Source organism: Botryllus schlosseri, chromosome 10 (assembly GCF_051294905.1).
Source record: "Botryllus schlosseri isolate E-star chromosome 10, Bs_hap1, whole genome shotgun sequence".
In the NCBI taxonomy this organism is placed as follows: Eukaryota; Metazoa; Chordata; class Ascidiacea; order Stolidobranchia; family Styelidae; genus Botryllus; species Botryllus schlosseri.
Window position 1 is genome coordinate 7,740,185 of NC_137245.1, and position 21,858 is coordinate 7,762,042.

At 40.8% G+C, this 21,858-nt stretch overlaps 1 protein-coding gene across 1 annotated transcript; it reads right to left on the reverse strand.

The window, feature by feature from the left end:
- Nucleotides 1–6,318: 6,318 nt before the first annotated feature.
- LOC145448789 (zinc finger protein 862-like) lies at nucleotides 6,319–8,331 on the reverse strand. The gene has a single exon (XM_080327240.1). It carries the CDS (start codon nucleotides 8,329–8,331, stop codon nucleotides 6,319–6,321), a length of 2,013 nt encoding a protein of 670 aa, XP_080183366.1.
- Nucleotides 8,332–21,858: the final 13,527 nt, after the last annotated feature.

Genomic DNA, 21,858 nt, shown 5'->3' on the forward strand with positions numbered 1-21,858 from the left:
TACCAGGTTATCGATAGCGCAAGCGGTTGATTTTCAAACGCCACTGCTCATTATTACGTCAGAAGTATTAGCTTTGCTCGTCCTTGCGTAAGAAGTATCCACACATAGTAAATATAAGTAGTAGTAAGTATAAGTGTAAGCCATGCTGTATATCAGGTTATCAATACACTCCAGACGTCACTACCTCGCAGCAAGATAATAATCACCACTCTGCCTAGTTTCAAATAGTAACATATGTATTGATGTTTGGTTATGCTTATAGTTAAACGCAGTTTGACCGTTGCTGCTTGGCGAGCAGTAGGCCTATCTATGTAGTATACGTATGTATTGTGCGTACACCGGACAAAGATTTGAAGTTTTGTACTCGTCAAATAAAACATTACGATGGTTTAAATCAACAGCTGCGTTTATACATCATAACCGAGCCGTTCTTTGCCGTTTCTCGTAACGGCATAACGGCAGCTTGCAGTATCTGTAATAAGTGGAAGGTAGAATTTTAAGTTCAGTCAGTCAGTCAGGTTTATTAATATTTTTATCGTTTCAAAACATCACTTTATCTTATTCTCATATGACTACTTGAAATGAGCGCCAATCGTTATTTCACTATTCTTCACTCGACATTTATACCTGACGCCATAGTCATCCGCTTATACACCATGTTAGCGTGGGTTGTAGGTACAATCAGGACCAAAACAGCAATTCGTCCCCCACTCCAAACGTTGGTATTGTTAAGGTTGTAACCAAGTTACAATGTTCCGGGTCACAAGTCAATCTCACTTTTATAGTTTTGACTCGAGTCAAGTCGATTCATTTTCAATTCACCCCCGAGTCAAGTCCGAGTCCAAGTCAGCTAGTATGGGGTCGAGTCCGAGTCATGTTTTTTGACTCGAGTACGAGTCCAAGTCGTTATGTTCACAGATCAGTTTTCTGATCAATGCGGTTCAGCCCACTTTTTTCAACTCTGTTCGAGTGATATAGAATGGCTCGTATTCATAATATACTAATTTTCATCAGTTTTCACAGTTTACGGCCCCATTTCCAAGTACCGGGACTGATAGACGAAATACAAATAATGTGGTAACTTTACTATTCTTCGAAGTTAAATGGAATGTCCGTCTTGGCCGTTCTAGTCTCGAGTCATACAAAATTACTCGAGTTCAAGTCGAGTCAATACAAAAAACGACTCGAGTCAAGTCTAGTCACCAAAAAATCGCGACTCGAGTCTAGTCATGACGCGAGTCATTACAACCCGGGGTATTGGCGCCCCATAGGGTGGTCAGTTTTCAAGTTGATGACTGAATTTCGTCAATAATATTAGTAATTGCATTATCTTGCTATTCATTCAGATTTACCGGTAGAGCTGGGAGCAAGTAATTCATAATTATAGCATCTGGTATGTTGTTATAATTTCATTATTGTATATTGTTTTTTCGTGACCTCCCATCTTTTATATAATCAAAAGATACTGTAGTCGCCCAAACGTAGCAGACTAAAAGAAAAACTTTCGTGAGACGCACACACAAATTGCCATGTCTTCATTCCTCTGTGAGTGCCCCGGGTGGCATTTGCATTGTTGGGGCTCAGATTGGAAGGACCGGACTATTCGTCATGCCCACAGAGCGCGGCTACTGACAATGAACACATACCCGACGTTTTGGTCAAGGTCATTCTTTGGTAGCACACTTTGTATTTAGGGACATTAAATGCCGAAACTCGAGAAAAATTTTCAAGTGAATTAATTCTCTTGAAAATGTGTTGATTTACGAAATAATTTTGAGTCCCCTAAGAGCTTGCTCCTGGTCCTATTGGGGAGTTTGGGGTGTGGCAGTTACGGACCTGGCAAGAATGCAAATCGTTGGGTGCGACGAATAGTCCTGCATAGAGGTGGGCAATGGGTGCATTATGACGTAACAAGCAAATGACTATGATTTATAAAGAAAGTTGTTATCTCATAAGATCTTTTCATTGCAAGCCTTATTTGTATTGTCTTCCAAAATCTCTTCTGAAATTAGTTCTAAGAAGCAAAACAAATGTAATCGTGAGTAATCATGATTACTTTTGAAAAGAAATCGTAATCGTAATCGACTACTTCCTGATTTGGCTGTAATCGTAATCGTAATCGTAATCGCGGGATTCACAAGTAATCGTAATCGCAATCGATTACATTCGTGAAGTAATCACCCCATGTCTGTCATACATAGGACATCAGTAGATGTGGGCGAAGGTGCAGACCATTTTTTTCCAGTAATCATCGCGTTAAATTGAAAGGTGGGGTCTCGTAAAGTTTTCAAATCAAGATTTGGGGTCGCGACCATAAAATTGTTCGGAACTTCTGCCAACGTCAGTATGTGTAGCTACAATCTGATTACATCTATCTCACCGTTTTCAAAAAAGCTCATATTGTCATGTGGAATGGTGCGATACACTTACAAAACCTAAATAACTCGTCCCTCGTAAATTCCTTCTTGAATTTGGGGAATTCGGATCATTTTTACTGTCTTGATTAGGCAGTAAGCAAACATTTATACCAGAAAGTGATTTACAGCATACCCTGGGACAAATATACACAATTTCCCTTCCTGTATTATTCTTATATGAAAGTTAGCATATGGCGTAAGTAAAGATGTACAGCTATATTTATAATCGGTTGCATAGGCCATTATCTATCAGCGTATGAGTCGGAACATTGACGGCGAGGGTGATATATTACGAATCATCTGATAAGGTATAATACGAATGATGTTTTTTTAAATATTGCAACTTGGTTGGGTACAAACAAACGCCATGTTTGCACGGCATATGCCATTACCGATTGCACAGGTTCATGACCCGTTTTACGGTAACTTGAAATTCTACTCGTTGGTGTTGGTGACCCATGCTCAAGCTCACACATAAGCACGTTGATTTTTCTAACGAACCCAACGCATACCACATGGCGAATAAGAGAAATTTTAAAAAATGCAACCTATGCAATGTAATATTGTTAAAACGCGAACAAGACATAATAATGGTATGACTTAGTTTAGGTTATATCTTAACGATGGCCCGACCAATAACAGTGTTGGGATGACTCGAGTCATGACTTGACTCGAGTCAGACTCGAGTCACCTTTTTCGTATGACTTGACTTGACTCGAGTCACTTTGCTGAAATGACTTGACTTGACTTGACTCGGCCTATCAGAAATGGGGATTGACTCGTGACTCGGAGCAAAATTCACGAGTCAATTTCAAGTCATCAAGATCGATCGGTGTCGATCAGAATCACTGCATCTTGCATATGTTCGGATTGTTCGCGAAACGCTGGTGTAACCCGTGAGAGCGACCAATCAATTGATGAACGTGCGTTTTACTGAGCCTCCATTGTTCTCTCGCAAATACATTAACCGCAAACGAAGTGATCGAACCTTACAGCTTACAGGGCTCTGATGATTTGTGGTAAAGTCAAACTTGATTCTGAATTGGAGAACATTCGGTCAATCTTTCAGTCAAATGGTTATCCTGATCACATCATTAAAATGACCATAGATCGTAAACTCAAAGATTTCAGAAAAGTTAAACCGTTCGGACCTAGAAAATGTCCTGTTTATTTGCATCTTCCTTGGATTGGGAAAGTGTCCAACAGGTTGGAAAAACAAATTAAATCGTCAGTGATCCATTGTTTTTCACAAGTAGAACCTCAGATAACCTTCACGACGAAATCTCCGATGCCTGCAACGCAAAAGGATGTGCTACCTGCGACAAATCAAAGCAATATAATATATGAATACACGTGCCGATGTGACAGTCGGTATGTAGGTCGCACGTCTCAGCGCTTGCAGCAAAGAATTCGCCAGCATGTCCCCCGGCAAATTAGAATAAATAATGTTTCTCCAACTCCTTCATCGCAGTCTGTTGACACACTGCGTGATTATGATCAAGTTACTGCTTGTAATTCGGCTATTGGACAGTATCTCTTATCCCATCCAGAATGTGCTGATCATTACAACGACAGTCAATTTTCTATACTTGCTCGTGGCCGTTCTCTTTTTCATTTAAAGGTCCTGGAATCTACGATCATAAAGCTACGAAAGCCGATTCTCTGTCGCCAGAAGGAACGCCTCTACACTCTTGGAATATTTCATTAATGTTGTGTTTTCGGTTATTTATAACCGAATATGTACTCGTAACGTTTGTTTTGTACCGTTACTACCGTATCTAGCCCGTTTACTAGTTGTTTGTTTTTGTTATTATTACGTCATACAGACAAAATAGTTCTTACATTTCGAATTTGATTCACCCCATCACTAACGTTCGCTACTGATGAGAGTTAGTCGAAAAGCTTTTAGCGAATAAATTAACAATATGAAGTTATTGTTTCGCGTTAAACTAGTATAGTAAAGTAATTTTATTCTCTGTTTTACCTTAACCAAACTTCTTGTTTTATTGAAACTGAATTCGAATATAGTTTACATAGTCCTCAACCATTGGCGCAGGCTCGAATTGTATCATATCGATTTGTAAATGCGTAATGTATTGCATCTTATCAATTCGTATCTATTCCCTATCTTGGCTGGTAACTATAAACTGAGGTTTAGCAGTTCTACGCATATGTAAGCGATACAGCGCCTTCTCGCATGTATATTTAACTTTATATTCGTTCATCGGTTCAAAATCAATGACCACTCACTCTGTATTGCAGACAGCTAGCAAAATGCAATGACGTTATCATGCCTCATACTTCGAAAAGGCAACTTGACTTGAATTGTGACTTGACTCGTGACTTGACTTGACTTGACTCGTGACTCGAAGGTAGTGACTTGATCCCAACACTGACCAATAAACTGAAGCATCAAGTGACAGCGACTTGAACCATGTATACGACAATTAAAGGTAGGTATGAATGGAAAACGCATAACAGCGACATCAGTAAGGGCATGTATTTGCTCCACATTACGTACTGGCCGTCGCAGCTCCACAATGCATATAACACTGTCGGTTTCCAAAATCGATAACAAGTTTCACTGTGGTGCGATTGTCCAATTGTTAGCGAATGGTGAGTGAGGCATATTCATCTGAGCCTCACCGGGCAATTGTTTCTCTGCGATGTCATTGTACGTAATGAAGCTGGAATTTCACATTTCTTGGCGATTTTTTTAGGGGGGGCTCTGGTGCTCTGAGATTGTTAATATTCGGATTTTCGGACCCAGTGCCAATGTTCCCTCTAATTTTTCACGAGTCTGCGCAAATACGCCAACTCACTGCGCAGGCCCTTGGACAGCAGTGCGCAACCAGGCCCCCTATAGGGTGATAAACCAAACTTCTGGGGGGCTTCGCCCCCCAGACCCCCCTCGGCCTACACGCTTTTCGCTGCTACTAGTCATCTATGTTCGGTCTTCGTTTAGTGGGCGTTACGGCTAAACGCGCGAAATTTTATCTCTAATTCATGATCAAATCGGTCAATATCATCGGGAATTTGCGTATATATTGCTATCAATTTTGATCCTGTCTCTGCTCACGTAATCAGATTTACCGGTTAACCTGATAGAGTGAGATGTGTTGGAAAAGGTAGGACCCCTAAATAATAATTGAATATCTTCGGGCGTAGGCCTACCCGTTGGTATAATGACTTACTTACTTGATGCTATTTCGTGACCTCCAATCTGCTATGTCAAAAGATAGTGAAATCGCCCAAACGTACTAAACCAAAAGACGTACACCATTTCAAATTGGTATTTCTTCTTTGAAAAAGTTGCATAAATTTCCAAAAACATACTCCATGATTTATGTTAATTCACGATTTGATTTCAATAATTTGCGGCCCCTTCGAACTCGGGGGGTCTGGGTGCGGCAGTTACGGTCCTGTGCTTAAAATCAGACGTGCGTGTATCCATTCAAGTCACATGATTTATTGATAGAATCACAGTACAACATTTACATTTAGTTCTATTGCCTGGCACCAAATAATCTCATTATGAGTGAAGAAGGGGAACTGCGCTCTGAACATGATGTGGTTTTGACGTGACGCTCGGCCATTGAGGGCATTTTTTTTTCAGAAAGCCACCGCGTTTGGGCTGTAACTGAAATATTTTCGGGATATGCACCATAGCACACGTGCGAATCTGTGGGATCGCAAAGGGCTAAGACGCATTCATGCGCAATAACGATAAATCTAGACATCATGGATATCGCACGTGTGCTGTGGCGCGTATTTTGAGGGTGTTTTGGCTTCAGTTCGAGTGCGGTGCCTTTCTGAAAAAAATGAGTGCTTCCAAAATTGTTCACAAATTTATCTCAAATTTAAGACCCCGTCGTATCTAGATCGCAGTCTCCCTTTACATTTAATCCTTATTTTCCCGTCTGTCCTTTTCAGCTCTCCAATGGTTGTATACATTGTCCAGGTCAATGGCATCGTCTGTATTCAGTTTTGACTTTATGCGCATCAGCTGGTCCAAATGAGCCACTTGAAGACGATTTCTCGATGCTGTTTTGATCCGATTCATTAAACTAAAGCCTCTTTCGCAATCCGCACTGGATGCTTGAAATGTAGCACAAATATCCACAAGCTGTGAGACGTGCTTCAGCTCCTCGCATTTTAGTGTCGCAGCCACCATATCGGAAAATGTTCCGATCGATCCTTGTTTCAATTTTTGCTTCATAACATATTTGAAATCAGGATATTCATCGTGAATGGCCTCCATAGAATTTGGCTGGTGGAAAATGTCCTCATACTTCTTTGTTAATATGGCAATGTCTGCTGCTCCGTACTCGAAGTCAGAACTGATATCTGAACTCAATGCCTCACAGTCCAATGCAGACCACTCCTTCAATTCATTCTCTGGAAACCGAGCATCCAAGTGATCGCAAAGATTACGAATAAAACAAATAATCGCGTCGGTATCAATGACTTCAGCTGACCCAGCCCTCATCACCTCTTTGACGCGGTCGCTCCACTTGATAACCTTTCCTTCTTTCAGATACTGAGAACGCAGCTTCTCAATCTTTGCTCTTGCAAGGCAGTGTCCCTCCATCACAGTCAGATTGCGTTTTTGAAAAGAAAGACACAGTTGGGCCAGGTCATCCAAAACATCTCCCAGAGCAGTGAGAATAAACTTGAATTTTGAATCCGTCAGCTTTTTGTAACAGTATTTTGTCACTGGATCTCTATAATTACTGGATGATTCTCTCCTGCAGTATTCTTCGAGAACTGTGTAGTTCCTCAGAACAGCCTTCACAGCTTGGTGCCGCGAAAGCCACCGTACTTCGTTCAGAGGTCTGAATGACAGCGAATCCTCATCAAGAATCTTCGATAGGTCTTCCAATTTCCCCTTTTTTACAGTGGATCTAGAGAAAGTGGAATACACCGTTCTAAGAAACGTTTCCACGTCACGCATCGCAGGGACGTCTTTCCATGCATCAACAATGCCCAAGTCTTCTCTATGGGCAACACAGTGCTGTTCTGTTAGATGTGGTATTTGCTGCTTTAATAACGCTGCAACTCCGTTGTGCTTTCCCAACATTACTGAGGCACCGTCGGAGGTCAGCATCACCATTCTCTGCATGTCTAATTTATGCTTGGCGTAAAACTGAGTTATTGCCTGCACAATATCCCGAGCGGTGCATCCAGTCAGCTGGGAAATACCTCCAAACACAGTTTTGTAGTCGACCTCATTTTCCTCTCTATATTTAATGTAAAGCACTAGCATTTTGTGCACTGTTATGTCGGTGCTCTCATCCACGATCAGAGTGTGCCAATGTGCATTTCTAAGTTTGCACATTGTCTCATTCTGCACTATTTGATTGATAGAATTCACAAACTCAAAGGCATAATTTTTGCTTCGCCAGCTCTCTGGAACACTCACGTACTTTGCCATGTGATCGTGAATTTGTTGAACTGACAGCATAGAAGTATTCATGTTTATGGCTAGGAGAATATTGTCGACGAGAACCTTAACTTGCTCGGGGTTGGATTTCTTCACGAGTGACAGCTCGCTCCTCTTCTCTCGATCGTTGATGCTCTCAGTCAGTAATGTACCGATTCCAATTCTCATCTTGCACCTTCTTACGATTCCGACCGCTTTCACGTGGGTTTTGTGCTTAATGTGACGCTTAAGGTAATCCAGCCTCCATGCTTTCCACATTTTACCATCCGAAAACTCGTTTGATATTTTGGCTTCTCGACATATTTTGCACATTAGACCTTTCTCGCTCGAGAAAGAAAAAATCTCACCTAATTTTATAGTTTTGTCTTCCGTTTTCACGTGCTCCGACAACCATTCTATTTTAAACGAATCACAGCTCTTTGTCAATTTGGCTTGGTTGGGGGATGAGAAACCACCCATTCGTTTTGCCATTATTAAAAGCGGTCAGTAGAAACAGTGCTAAGCAGAATTAGTGAGTATTCACTCAACGTTGGCCCACCGGCAAGCAGCTAGCTAAAACACTTATGGCGACACAAATGGACGCATGTAATCGCAATTACTATATACGGCGAATCGTAATGCTGTTCGACTACGTGTGACGTCACAATTAATCAATGTACGTATGTTGATATACTATGGATTACTAGAAGACAGACATACACGCACGAGAACGCACCCGAAATCAATACATGCGATCGATGTAGGCCTATCGCGTTAAAACACTGATGTGACGTCTTGATATCGGCAACGCACTCATTACTTTCAAGACATACAGTCAGATATAATGATACGAATATTCAAGTCTGATTGAAGCAAGAACAAGATCACCGTATGACCTTATCTACAGAAGATACCCGTTCAAACCAATCGAATAAAATCACAAATTTGTGCTGCTGAGAAGCTGATCCAACGCAACGCCTTAAAGTGCATATAGTTGCTGCATTTCCTGATCAACGTTTGCAAAGGGATGGATTTTTTCAACAATATTAGTGCTTGTACTTGTATATTCTGCATATTACCCTATATCACCATACGTGATCAGATTTGCCTGATGGAAGTGATGACTTCAAAAATTCGCGACATGCAATTGTAAAGTAAATCTTACATAACAATCATGCCACGCGGACAAGACTATTCGTTAGTTTCTCGTAGTTTAACTTCGAGCTAGAGCCCATTGTTATTTACAACTTCGTTACACCATTTTAGATCGCCATTCCCACAAGGAATGCGCTATTGAAATGATATCAGTATCGCTCACGCGTACGATATCATTCTAAAAAAAAATCTGTTTCGTGAGGTGCACACGATTGCAAATTCTCATTGCTTCGCAGAGCGCAATATTTACCTTTGCGGGCTGCAGGCTTACCTCGGTTTCAGACTTCAGCGATAGCACTATTTACCCCTGGCAATGTTTCCTCTCATTTTTCTCGAGTCTGAGCGCCTGCGCGGTGCCTTGGACAACAGTGCGCAACGATTAAAAAAAAAGTCATCACTTCGGATTTTTTGTGCGCGGCCAAGATTTTCTGTGCGCGGAGACCGTTTCAGTACTGCGCATTTGCGCACGCGCGCAGCTTAGAGGGAACATTGCCCAGTGCGACAATAGAATTTGATTGATACCAGTTGTATTAAATTCTGAGCTGTTCGTGATGAATTGTATTGTCACAGGTGAGGCACGACTCGTCTCGTCTGTGGCTCGCCTGTGCTTGACCTCTCCTTTAGCGCTGTATTTTTGAACTATAAATGCGAAAATTAGGGATGTTGGACGGAAAAATGTTCAAATTTAGTTATTCATGAGTATCGACGGAAAATATCAATAATTGTTGAACATTTTCACAATTTTACGTTACTCATCCTGACGACATGTGAGGCACTGCCTCACTTGCCTCCCCTGACCGCACGTCACTGGTAACAAGGTATAGCTGCAGGCACGGACACAAGCAATCATGCCCAGCAAAAGAGGGAATCTGGAAGCAGGGCCAAATCTATTTACAGTATTTGTATCGAATAAATGGTTTTGCCCGCGAATAAATAGTTTTGCCCGCGTCAATTGTAAAAACATGTGAATCAAATCTTCGAATGGCTTACGGTGCTTTTACTTATATATTGAACGGTTGGTATGCCTTTCATCTATAAATATAAATTACATAGGCCTCTACATCTGAGATGCGATTGAAACATGCAAATAGAGAAAACGTATTTTTTTAGTAAGTATAGTATAATGAAAACAGACATTTGCTGACGGATAACACTGGTCAACGCAATTTTGTTGGCTTCGATCGGACAGTTGTTTTTGACTACCTTGTGGGCGCTGAATTCAAAAATGACTTCGTTTATTCTCTATTACGTCAAGTTTTTGGATTAGGCACCCACCACATAGTCTCATAATCCACATAAAAGTACCGCTTTTAAATTTTGTGTTTTTTTGCATAAAACGTTTCAAGAACCACCAGCAAACTAGAGTAACTCAATAGTCTTGAAATAAACATCTGTACTGCTGTAGTTGGTTGATTTAAACTGAAGAACAAATAAATTGCGAGTTTTAGGGTACAGATTTATACGTAGGCTATAACTCTTAATTTATAGTGGGTTGTCTCGCTTGGTACTCGAGCAATAGTCAGCTATTATATGTAAGCTATAATCTACTCTGGTATCTTTACCCCATTCCCTTCAGATATTGGGGGAAACTTTCTCCTTGCTCCTCGCTGACTATGCGCCAGTGTTTTCCGGGAAATTAGCGAGATGGCATTGCTGAAATGCTTTGTATTTTGAAGCTTGCATATGTTGCAGATGAGCTAGCTGAAGCTTCTAATACAGCTTCTGAGCAATATTGATACAACTCTATGTTCATGTATTCCCAAGCAATCTCATGACAACATTTTCAAATGATTACCAAGCATTTCCGGCTATCCGACAGTCGTCGAGCATGTCCGCATTCAAGTCGAAATACAAGCAATTTCTTCTAAATCAATACTAGCCAGTCTTCAGGATTACCGGACCACGACCTAACATCGACCTCGCCCTCCGCCACATACCACCTCATTTTGTCGCTTGCGTCTTATATTCTCTGCATTACTTTTCATTCAGTGTGCATGCCTTTGATTTACTTCGCCTAGGCTAAGGTGGGTGTCTGGTCTTAATGGCTAGTCCAAGTTGTTTCGACACCTTCCTATGTAGTACATGCGTGTACTTGGTGTCTGACCGCACAGAAAATACAATATTTCAAAGTCGGCACATATGATCCAGTCGAGCTTGTGATATTGTAACAATTCAATGTTTCTGTATTTCTTACACAAAGACTAACTGAGTGTGGAATTGTTACTGCACCGTAGAGGTTGCCATTTCGGAGAATGCCACACTTAAGGATCCTTTTTGAACTGTCAATGGACATTTGCCATTCACTTGAGTTGTAAGTCGTAATTTCAAATAGCCTATCTCCACTGACCCATAGTATCTGCAGTAGGCTATCACGCCAATGCCAGTATCACGGCAATACAAAGCTACCGAAAGTAGGTAACGATGAAAATGTCTGATCGAATGTGACATACCTTCTCTACCTTGCCAAGTAGGCTAATCTTTTCTCACTTCGTAAGGATGTTAAAAATTCGAAAGATTTCTATTCCAAGTCCCAAAGCCCATGTCAAATCATTAACTTGCGTTGATATACTACTCTACTTTCTGAATCATCTTCAATTTCTAAATCTTCATCAATACGTCTGCTGTCTCTAAGATCGTCATCTTGATCGAAAACTTCGTGCATATAGGAGTTACGTTACACTGGACCAGCTGAATGAGGCATTGGACGTATAGCTGACAGTATATTTAAGGTTTAATTTTCTTTCCACATCCTGCAGTTTTCATCAAATATGTGTCTACAACTTCCTTCGATGATTACATCCTCTAACCAAAAATGGACTAAAGCGTCGGCCTAGATCGATACCAGTACCTGTTTGCCTAATAATTCAATCGACCCCTCTGGTATAAAACTTAATATATGATTAAAGAGTGGATTTCTTTAAGGTATGGAAAAGCAATATGGCTAAATTCCTGAAAAGCTGCATATTTTGGGCATATGTTGTAGAGCAAAAACTTGACGTCATAGAAGAAAACCAGCGGCATTTTTGGAATCAACATACCAAAATGACCCTAAATCAAGTGCCAAATCGAAGGCAACAAATTTTTTGTTCAAAATTGTTGCCCAGTGTAATACATTGTTATGCATAGGTCATTTCGAGCTTAATTTGAAATTATGACGACTATGATTATGGTTTATGTTTATGGTTAATATAGTTACAAAATGCAATACAATAATTCATTATAATTCGACCAGTACTGTTATCATCAATATATCTCGTCTTTTTCACGCCTCTTATTCTTTTCCAAAGTGGTAAAATCCATTATGAAGCCGATTATAAATAGTGCTTGCGTGCAACTGTGTATATATGCATTGAAAAGATGAATAGTAATGAATATTAGTTTAAACATAGTTATGGTAAGATGCTCTCAAATTGCATTCGGCACATACTTTAGCTAAATGATTAACATTCAGCTTTACGCTATTGTTTGCATTGCTCCTCCCTACAAACACCGTATAAATAGTTTCGTTCGGGTTCTTGTTCTTTTGTTGCAATAGCTGCAATATATCACTGAAATATGAGTGTGTTGATATCATGGGATCGGCAGCGTAGCCTACATCTCATCAACTGAAAATCGATGATCTCTTTCTGTACTGCCCCGTGACAGTTATGCCTGATGTTTTAATTGTCTCTTTCACTTCTGCGTGCGTCAGCAAGCGGAGTAACTTCCTCTCGTCCGCAGGCATGCTAAATTAAAGACAATAGAACAAGTGTTGATAGATATAGTTGATCATCAACTTTATAAGGAGGTCTTTGACCGACTCATGATCGCCTTGAAGGTGCCCTAGAGATAGATGTGATCTGTGCGACACATTCATTATCTTTAGGAAAGTAGAACAAGAAATGGTTGAAAGTCTTGGCATCAATATATTTCCACCATGTCAAGCGCTTAGATGCAGGAATAATTCGCCTAAACCCTGAATTCAATTTCGACGATACATTCAATTGTTTAACTGAAATCCAGTGCTGGGAGGACTGGAGTCATGACTTGGCTCGAGTCATACTCGAATCACCTTTTTCGTATGACTTGACTTGACTCGAGTCACTTTGCTAGAATGACTTGACTTGACTCGGCGTATCAGAAATGTGGATTGACTCGTGACTCGGAGAAAAATTCACGAGTCAATTTCAAGTCATCAAGTACCGGTGTCGATAAAAATCACTGTATCTTCCATATGTTTGGATTATTCGCGAAACGCTGGTATAGCCGATGAAAGACATCACTGATCGTGTGTTTTACTGAGCCTCCATTTTTCTCTCACAAATATATTGACTACAAACGAAATGATCGAAGCTTATAGCTTCATATACTAGAAGTAAAGTAATTTAATATCAGAATATCCATTCCTGTTCTCTGTTCTTAGCTTAGCCAAAGCTCGTGTTTCTTTGAAATTGAATTCGAATATATAGTTTATATACTCCTCAGTCCTCAACCATTGGCGCAGGCTCGAATTGTATCATATCATTATGGGTGTTGTACTGCATCTTATCAATTCGTTTCTCTATTTTGGCTGGTAACTGCAAACTGAGGCTATGCAATTACTCACGTAGTTTCACAATTCTACTTATAACTGCTTCGCGGGCCGCATCCGGCCGTATGTTTGACACCCTTGTCATATTGGCTACTTTTCACTTCATATCTATATCGCGCGAAGCACGACGAAAATTTTGGATGTTCTTGGACTTTAAAAGTTAAATTATTGTTGAAACTCTGCGGAACAGCCTCACCGTCGCAGTCTTTCTCCCTCCCTCTCTCATTTTCAGAATATAATACTTTTACTTTATTAAAGTAAGTAACTAAATCACAAAACATTACGTAGCAGGAATAGCGAAAAATTTGATATACTTCAGTAAGTACAAGAAGTATAGAAAAAGTACTTGAGTACTTTAAAAAGAAGTATACTATGTTTCTGACCATACCTGCAGCGTTCCCCAATTATACTATACATACACCATACACTTCACATTTGGAATGAAGCGCTGTTTTTTTAGGTTGAGGTTTGCAAACAAGAGTGTTTACCTCGTCGTGAAATAAATTCTGTACCCCAAACATAAAATCTCTGACCCCAATACTCACGCAAGACGGAGGAAATGGCTGGGCAGATTGATTTGGATATCAGTTCTAATGACCCGAATCAAGTGGTAAGTGATGACTTTTCGAGTACTGAACTGATACGCTCCTTGCCACTAACAATTAATCCAAGGGTTCTCAACTTTTTCGACCTCACAACACCCTCTTAAAAAAAAAAACGAGTTCGCGGCACGCTATAGCATCGAGTACCATGAGCGGCGAGTAGCGTATTGGTACGCTGCACCGCTGCGACGCAGATGCGTCGCAGGTTCGAATCCGAGCGAGGTCGACTCCAGAATCTCTTCCCAAGTGTTGGTATGATGTGAAATGACCGTACGTCGAGGATGTGTCAAGAATATGACTACGAAAAGAAACAGAAAACGGTCATTAATCTGCGTCATGTCACTGTAGGCGTAAATACATCCGGCCAAGCCCTAAAATCAGGCTTAATCAACCGAGTAAAGACCTTCAGTTTAGTTCTCCCCTTCGCAAGTGCTACGATATGTGGGCAAGTTAGCGTACCACTACCATTGACGGTGGAGGCCCCGGTTTGATTCTTGGCGGTAGCAAGTTTTGTAGCGTCGGAAGTTTATCTGAGATTCTCCTCCCCTACGCCGCGGTGTTAACAACGTTTTTACAATAAAAAGTCCCGAGAAAGATCCGATCAAGGACCAACCCAAGGAAGAAAATAAAAAGAGCGAGGAGGCCTGCAAATGAAAGATATAGATCGAACACCGGCATTAGACTGAAGAAGATGCCAGATTAAGAGACCATACTTGGTCCTTTCGACATCATCCTTTATGTTCATTGTTTCGCATTGTACATTGCGTGCATGACTTGAGCGGGTAAAAGTAATAGAACCATCGATTATACCACACTCAGAACCGGATCACATTGTTCGCGAATCAACGCCATCATTTCAGTATTTGATTATTTCAATTTAATTGCTGCGCGTTTCCTTTCAATCATGAATCCGTGTCTTCTTTATCTATATATAATACATTGCATTGCTAGCTTAGTTGTTGTTGGTTATTACTTTGCTCTGAAGGCGGTGGACGATTTGCGGTTAAGCATTGCTATAAATCCCTCGTTTACTCTACCTTTGCCTACCTGATACCTACCGTACCAGAATTTGTGACAATATATTCAATCATTGTACTAAAGGGCTGTGTTTGATTTATACCGGCGTTACCGACCGTCAAGATTAGACAGGCTTATGCGCCTATAGTCACCGCACGACCATTTCGCGTGCCGCGCACAAACATTCATAATTTTCGTTATATGTCGATCTTCTTTACCGCATTTTCTCGCGGCACCTTGGAGTGACCAGTCCAATTGGCTCACTATAGTGCCGCGGCACACCGGTCGAGAACCAGTTAGTTAATCCATCAACGAAAATCGCATCTTTGAACGAATCTTGTTTCGTTTCCAAACCGGACACTGCAGACTGTTCAAGATTGGCTGCACTGATTCCCCACTCTGTGAAGTGTGTAATGTCCCGAAACAGTAGGCCATGTACTGTTCCATTGTAAAAAGATGACTTTCACCACACATTGCTTGCCGACGCATGTATCATACGCTTAATATAGCTTACTTTGACTAACCTACCGACTCTGCCGCAATTATTTACACCCGTTGCTGAGTTTATTATTTCATGTAACATGCATGTATAATTTGAAATTGATTTTTAATCTCTGAATTATAGCATAAAAATCTACTACTGTCTGTCGCGCACAAGTCCGGAAACGGCAACAGGTACCACTTGAAACTCACGATTAATAATGATAGGAATAATCAACGAAAAAAAAATCAGTACTATTTTACAGGGTGGGATGGTATGAATGTGTGTGAAGCTGCGAACCTCAGTAATTTGGAGGTTGCCGTTTCCTAACGAACCTTGATAGGTTCTGCACTGTGAAAGTTTTCACGTATTACAATTTTTCGTGTCGTTATGACGTCTTTAGTTAAAATTCTTTGTATTTCGGACATATCTCCGCGTGGCGCTGGTAGCATCAAAAGAAATTCAGCACTAAACGAGCTTGCACATTGCCAATTTCAACAAGGAGTTGCTCGAAAGTTTCCTCGGAATATTCAGCTTTCCGTTTGTGAATCGAGTGACTCCCTGCTATGAGCTTTGCCCGCAATCACACAAGAACGGTAGCAAGAACGAAACAGTCTTAATGTAGGAAGTCAGCGAATTGTGCTTAGTCAACCAACCAATCAATCAATTATTTACATCAACGAAATTGCTAAAAAGAATGCACCGATGTCTAATCTATCAGGCGTACGGGATCGATCTTGATCTTATGGCCTTATTGTATCATAAAAATCCGATCCGTCTTATTGGGGTGTTGTCTACTGTATAACTTTGTGTTTGAGATAGTATCTGGCGCAAGTACAGACACCGGTCTAGCTGAGTCCTCGTCGAAATCGTTGGTTAAGCGACGGAAGATATTGATTTTGTGAAATTGTTACAGAGAATTTGATTGTTCCAGTCGTCGCTATAGTTATAATGTACAATAATATATTACTTCACGGAGGTGAATGGTTGGAGTTAGCAGTATGACGTCACGTGACGTCATAGGTTCACGTTCGCATTCACACACAACCTTTCAAAAAGGTTCGCGTTCACTCGAACCAGAACCATTCAAACGTTTGCACCATCCCTTTTCCATTGTCCAAGACTGTAAGCCGCAATTGGTGGTATTATTGGTGGTGTTGATCGTAAGTAAAGCATTGCAAGTTTGGAGAATATCAAACCACAAATAATTGATTGAACACATATACCGTTGACTGGTTGACTTTGTCGACGCGATCATTTGCGTAATTCGACGTCTGTTGAACGATTAAAGTTGCTCAGTTATCGGATTGATAAACATCTAGTTGCCGCCCATGATTTAAAACTCATCTACCAACATAGTGCGGTTGTTTCAATGTTTGTTAAATCCGGTCTGGTTTCAAGTGTTCCCGTGCAGGTACCATTACTCATTAACCTTATGCGCCAAATAAACTTCCGCTTTTATACAGCTATCAGGAGCTGGAACAATGTGTTTTCTCAAGCAATTTGTAACGAATGCTATAGGGATGGTGTATGTAAACATTTCAGTGAATGGATAGCCTATATTAATGTATACGATAGCTAGCGACGACTCGGGGACCACAATGTCACAATTCAGGAGTACATATTGACGTTCTAAACGTCACCAAATGTATCAACTGAGGCAATCAAATGATATGATAATCCCATAAAATCAATATCTTCGGTCGCTTTGCCAACAATTTCGACGATGACTTGCGAGGGAACATAAGCTTTCACCCTAACGGTTTATGCCGGACTGGACAATGTATTCGGCGTCGGAGTATTGCTATACGTTGATAATGAGCAGAGTGTAAATCGGGTTTCCGTAATTTCTACCGATATTACCCCTTTAACAAGTTATACAACAGTAGCCAACACCCCAATCGCACGGATTTGGTTTTTATTACACAATAAACATATGAAATTAATATTGACCCCGTACGGCTGCTAGAGTTTTACATCAGACAACGATACCAATTTCATTGATTGGTTGAATAATCATCGTTCGCTGACTACCTACATGTAGTGTATTTCACTGTTGATGTTGTGTGATTGCGGGTCAAGATCACAGCAGACTGAGCAGAGTCACAAAATATTCACAAACGGAAAGCTGGATATTTCGAGCAAACTTTTGCAACAAAGCAAGTAAAATTTTTGAGATGGTCAAGTTGCATACTGGTTTAGTGTTGATATTTTTCGCTGCCAGCGCCATGCATAGAGTCGCCAGCAGTTGAAATGCGATAAATTTCAACCAAAGATGTTATAATTAAGCGAAAGTTGTGATATATGAAAAAGGTTCACAGTGCAGAACATACTAAGGTTCGTTTGTGAACGTGAACCTCTATATTTACGAGGTTCACACACAGAACGCGAACGTGAACCTCACTTTCACACCATCCCTAGGTTGCAATATCAAGAACCAGACATGACGTAATGCTGGCAACTCTAACCGGCGGAATGAGCGGACCGCTGAATCAGCGAAACTTGCAATACTAAACGGCGGACCAAACGGAACTGCAGTCCGAGCGGACCGACACAAATAGTCCAAATCTAAAAAGAGCGAAACTGCGGATCAGCGGACTATCGCAAAATTCGCAATGCAAACGACGGACCGCGGATCAGGCGCATCTCTCAATATTCCTACTTTCTTCAGTGATTTTTTACTGAACTTTGTTGGAGGTTATTTGTCGTGAAAAAATTTGTCAAATAACTTAATTTTGTCAAGTAATGGAATTCTCCAACGTCTAATTACGACACAATTTTACTTTATTCCATGTCGTATTGTGCTATATATGTTTTGTGTGTTGTTGTTGTTGATTATTATTTGATTGGCGATTATAACGCAAGTGATTTTGTTCGCCATATCCAAAAAGTCATTTACCATCTAGGAGTGGGTATTACATAACAAAATATAAACTTAAATGTATGGCTTTGTTGCGAGAACAAATTCCACAACGTATGGAATAATATGCGTTTCAGTCAAAAAGTTCGTTACGGACGGAGCGATATTCTTCCTCCGACACGTGTCCTTGAGAACTCTTTTCTGGTGTCTGGTGTCTGGTGTCCGTGTAATAAACTTTTAATTTTCATAACATTGTAATCAGTTGACACTAGAATACAGTATCAATTTTATCAACAATTTCATCATTTCAAAAGACCACAACACTGGAATACAATGAAAAGATAGGAAGGTGTCGAAACGATTGGGAATAGTTATAATCAGTTTACACCAGAATTCACAGATCAAAGGTACTTCGTCTGATGCGCCCGGTGTGAAAATTAAGTTATTCGGAACTAAGAATGTTAGCAGGACAGTAAAAGCACTTCGTCAGCCCCCAAAAGCGCTGATCTTGGGCCCCCATAGGGTGATAAACCAAATTTCTGGGGCTCGAAGCCCACCAAACCCCCTTTGCGGTGGCGTACGTTATCACAACGATAGTGTCCTTGTTTACGGTGGATAGGGTACTGGTGTTGTCTAGTCGCGCGAAGTACGAAAAGAAATCGAATTCATGGCTGAATTCGGTCAATGAAATTGGAATCGCATATAATAATGTCTTTTAACAGTAAATTCATATTTATTGACTCGAAGAACTTTTCGAGTGCCTCTTATCAAGAGCAACCGGCACGATAAAGGATACAGAACAGATATGGATTTAAAACCAAATAGCGAATTGTGACTCAATAATGCAAATTTATAAATAACATGAATGGAAATTCAGCCATAGCAACAATGCGGCGTATATAGCAACAAGCAACTTGAAAAGTAGAGCGCGTGAGGAATAACATACAAATACAAATACAATGAGACAATGCAGTAACACAGAGGAAAAATTAAACAAAAACACGGACGAACAGCTAAGCAACGACAATTAGGGTGAGATTTCAAGATTATTCAAATATTCTTTCTGGCGACATAGGACCGGGTTGTTTAGTTTGATGAAAGTGGATTTCAAAGCAGGTAAATGAAACATAGATCTACCCTTGGATAAAACTGAAAACATGTCGTCTGAATAGTTCAAGGCGCAAGACGGGTTGTCGATCAAATGCTGGCCAATTGAAGAACTGCATGCCAACACCTGGCTGTACGATTGGGATTTTGAAGCGTGTTTGCATTCCTGAGTGACATTTTCAGAATCAGGAGTTTGCGATGCCGATCTTATCCTCTTAGGAACATGCTGTTTGATACGTTCTAGCAAGCGTTGGGATGTGCGTCCCACGTACCGACTGTCACAGTGGCATTTGTATTCATATATGACCATACTTTGATGAAAAGCAGGCAGCAAATACTTTCGTGTGTTTGGCAAAATTTGTTTCGTTGTGTATACAATCCTCGCATTAACAGTATTGTATCACGATTCGACGCATGATCTGATTAATTTGGTGAATCTATTAGAAACAGAGTCAAGCCAAGGAAGATGTATGTACACCGGGCATTTGTTAGGGCCGAAAACTGTAGGTTGTCTGAATTTGCGCATTTTCTTCGCAATGGCAGAGTCAATGATGCAATCGGGATATCCATTTTTGGACAGAATGGATATAATCCAATCTAATTCTGCGGGCAATTTTTCTTTACAGCAAATCATAACTGCTCGATGCACATGGGTGGAGATCAAATTTAATTTACGCTTTTTCAGGCAAAAGGAGCTCCACGTAACGTAATGACCGGTGAATGTAGGCTTCCGATAACCTGATGTGGGGGCAACTCTAAACGGCGGAACGAGCGGATTGCGGAACTAGCGTAACTTGCGATACTAAACGGCGGACCAAACGGAACTGCGGACCGAGCGGACCATAACAAAATAGCTCAATACTAAACGGCGGACCGCGGAACAGCGGAACATGTAATACTAAGCAGCGGACCGAGCGGAACTGCGGACCGGGCGGACCATAACAAAATAGCTCAATACTAAACGGCGGACCGCGGAACAGCGGAACATGTAGTACTATGTGTTGGTACTACGTTGCCACACTTGAAGACACCCCGTAGTTACCCTAGACAAGATGTCCTTATGTTCGGTATGGTCGTTATTGCCAAAATGAAAGGTACCCTTTCAGAAATTAGGAGTATTGCGACATTTGCGAGTTGCGTCATATCCGTGGTCCGCTGTTTACGTTGTGGTCTTTGTAGTAGTCCACTCGGTCCGCAGTTCCGCCGTTTAGTATTGCAAGTTCCGCTAGTTCCGCGGTCCGCTCGTTCCGCCGTTTAGTATTGAGCTATTTTGCTATGGTCCGCTCGGTCCGCAGTTCCGCTCGGTCCGCCGTTTAGTATTACATGTTCCCCTGTTCCGCGGTCCGCCGTTTAGAGTTGCCCCTGATGAATTGGTGACCCGTTTTTTCTACCAAAACATCAAGAAATGGTATGGAACTATTTTGTTCTTCATCTAATGTGAATTTGAGGGATTGATGCATTGAACTTAACGTATCGAAAAAGGCATCACACTGTCGCTCACTTTGAGGGTAGATCTATGTTTCATTTAACTGCTTTGGAATCCACTTTCATCAAATTAAACAACCAGGTCCTTCGTCGCCAGAAAGAATTTTTGTATAATCTTAAAATCTCACCCTAGTTGTCGTTGCTTAGCTGTTGGTCCGTGTTTTTGTTCAATTTTTCTTCCGTGTTGCTGCATTGTCTCATTGTATTTGTATTTGTATGTTATTTCTCACGTGCACTACTTTTTCAAGTTGCTTGTTGCTACACACGCTGCATTGTTGCTATGGCTGAATTTCCGTTCATGTTATTTATAAATTTGCATTATTGCGTCACAATTCGGCATTTGGTTTTAAATCCATCTCTGTTCTGTATCCTTTATCGCGCCGGTTGCTCTTGATAAGAGGCACGCGAAAAGTTCTTCGAGTCAATAAATATGAATTTACTGTTAACAGCCGTGTTCAAGTTCTGTACCACCAATCAGTTATATAATGATGTCAAATTTTTAATTGGTGTCTTTTAAAATTTAGAGCCCGTAAATAATACATATACATCTGCGGGCGGATCCGCTGTTATCAATTACTTCGTCGTGTGTTGTTATTTCGTCACCTCCGTCTGCTATATAGTCGAAAGATTTCGGAATCGCTCAAACGTACCAAACCCAAAGAACTTCTTCCGTGCAACGCACACGACTCAATATTATATTTCTTCACGGGGCAATAATTTTTCTCTAACAGGTCGCATTTTG

Bases quoted from the DNA above. Each gene is read 5' to 3' on its own strand.
- LOC145448789 (XM_080327240.1), bottom strand. From the start codon at position 8,331: ATGGCAAAACGAATGGGTGGTTTCTCATCCCCCAACCAAGCCAAATTG.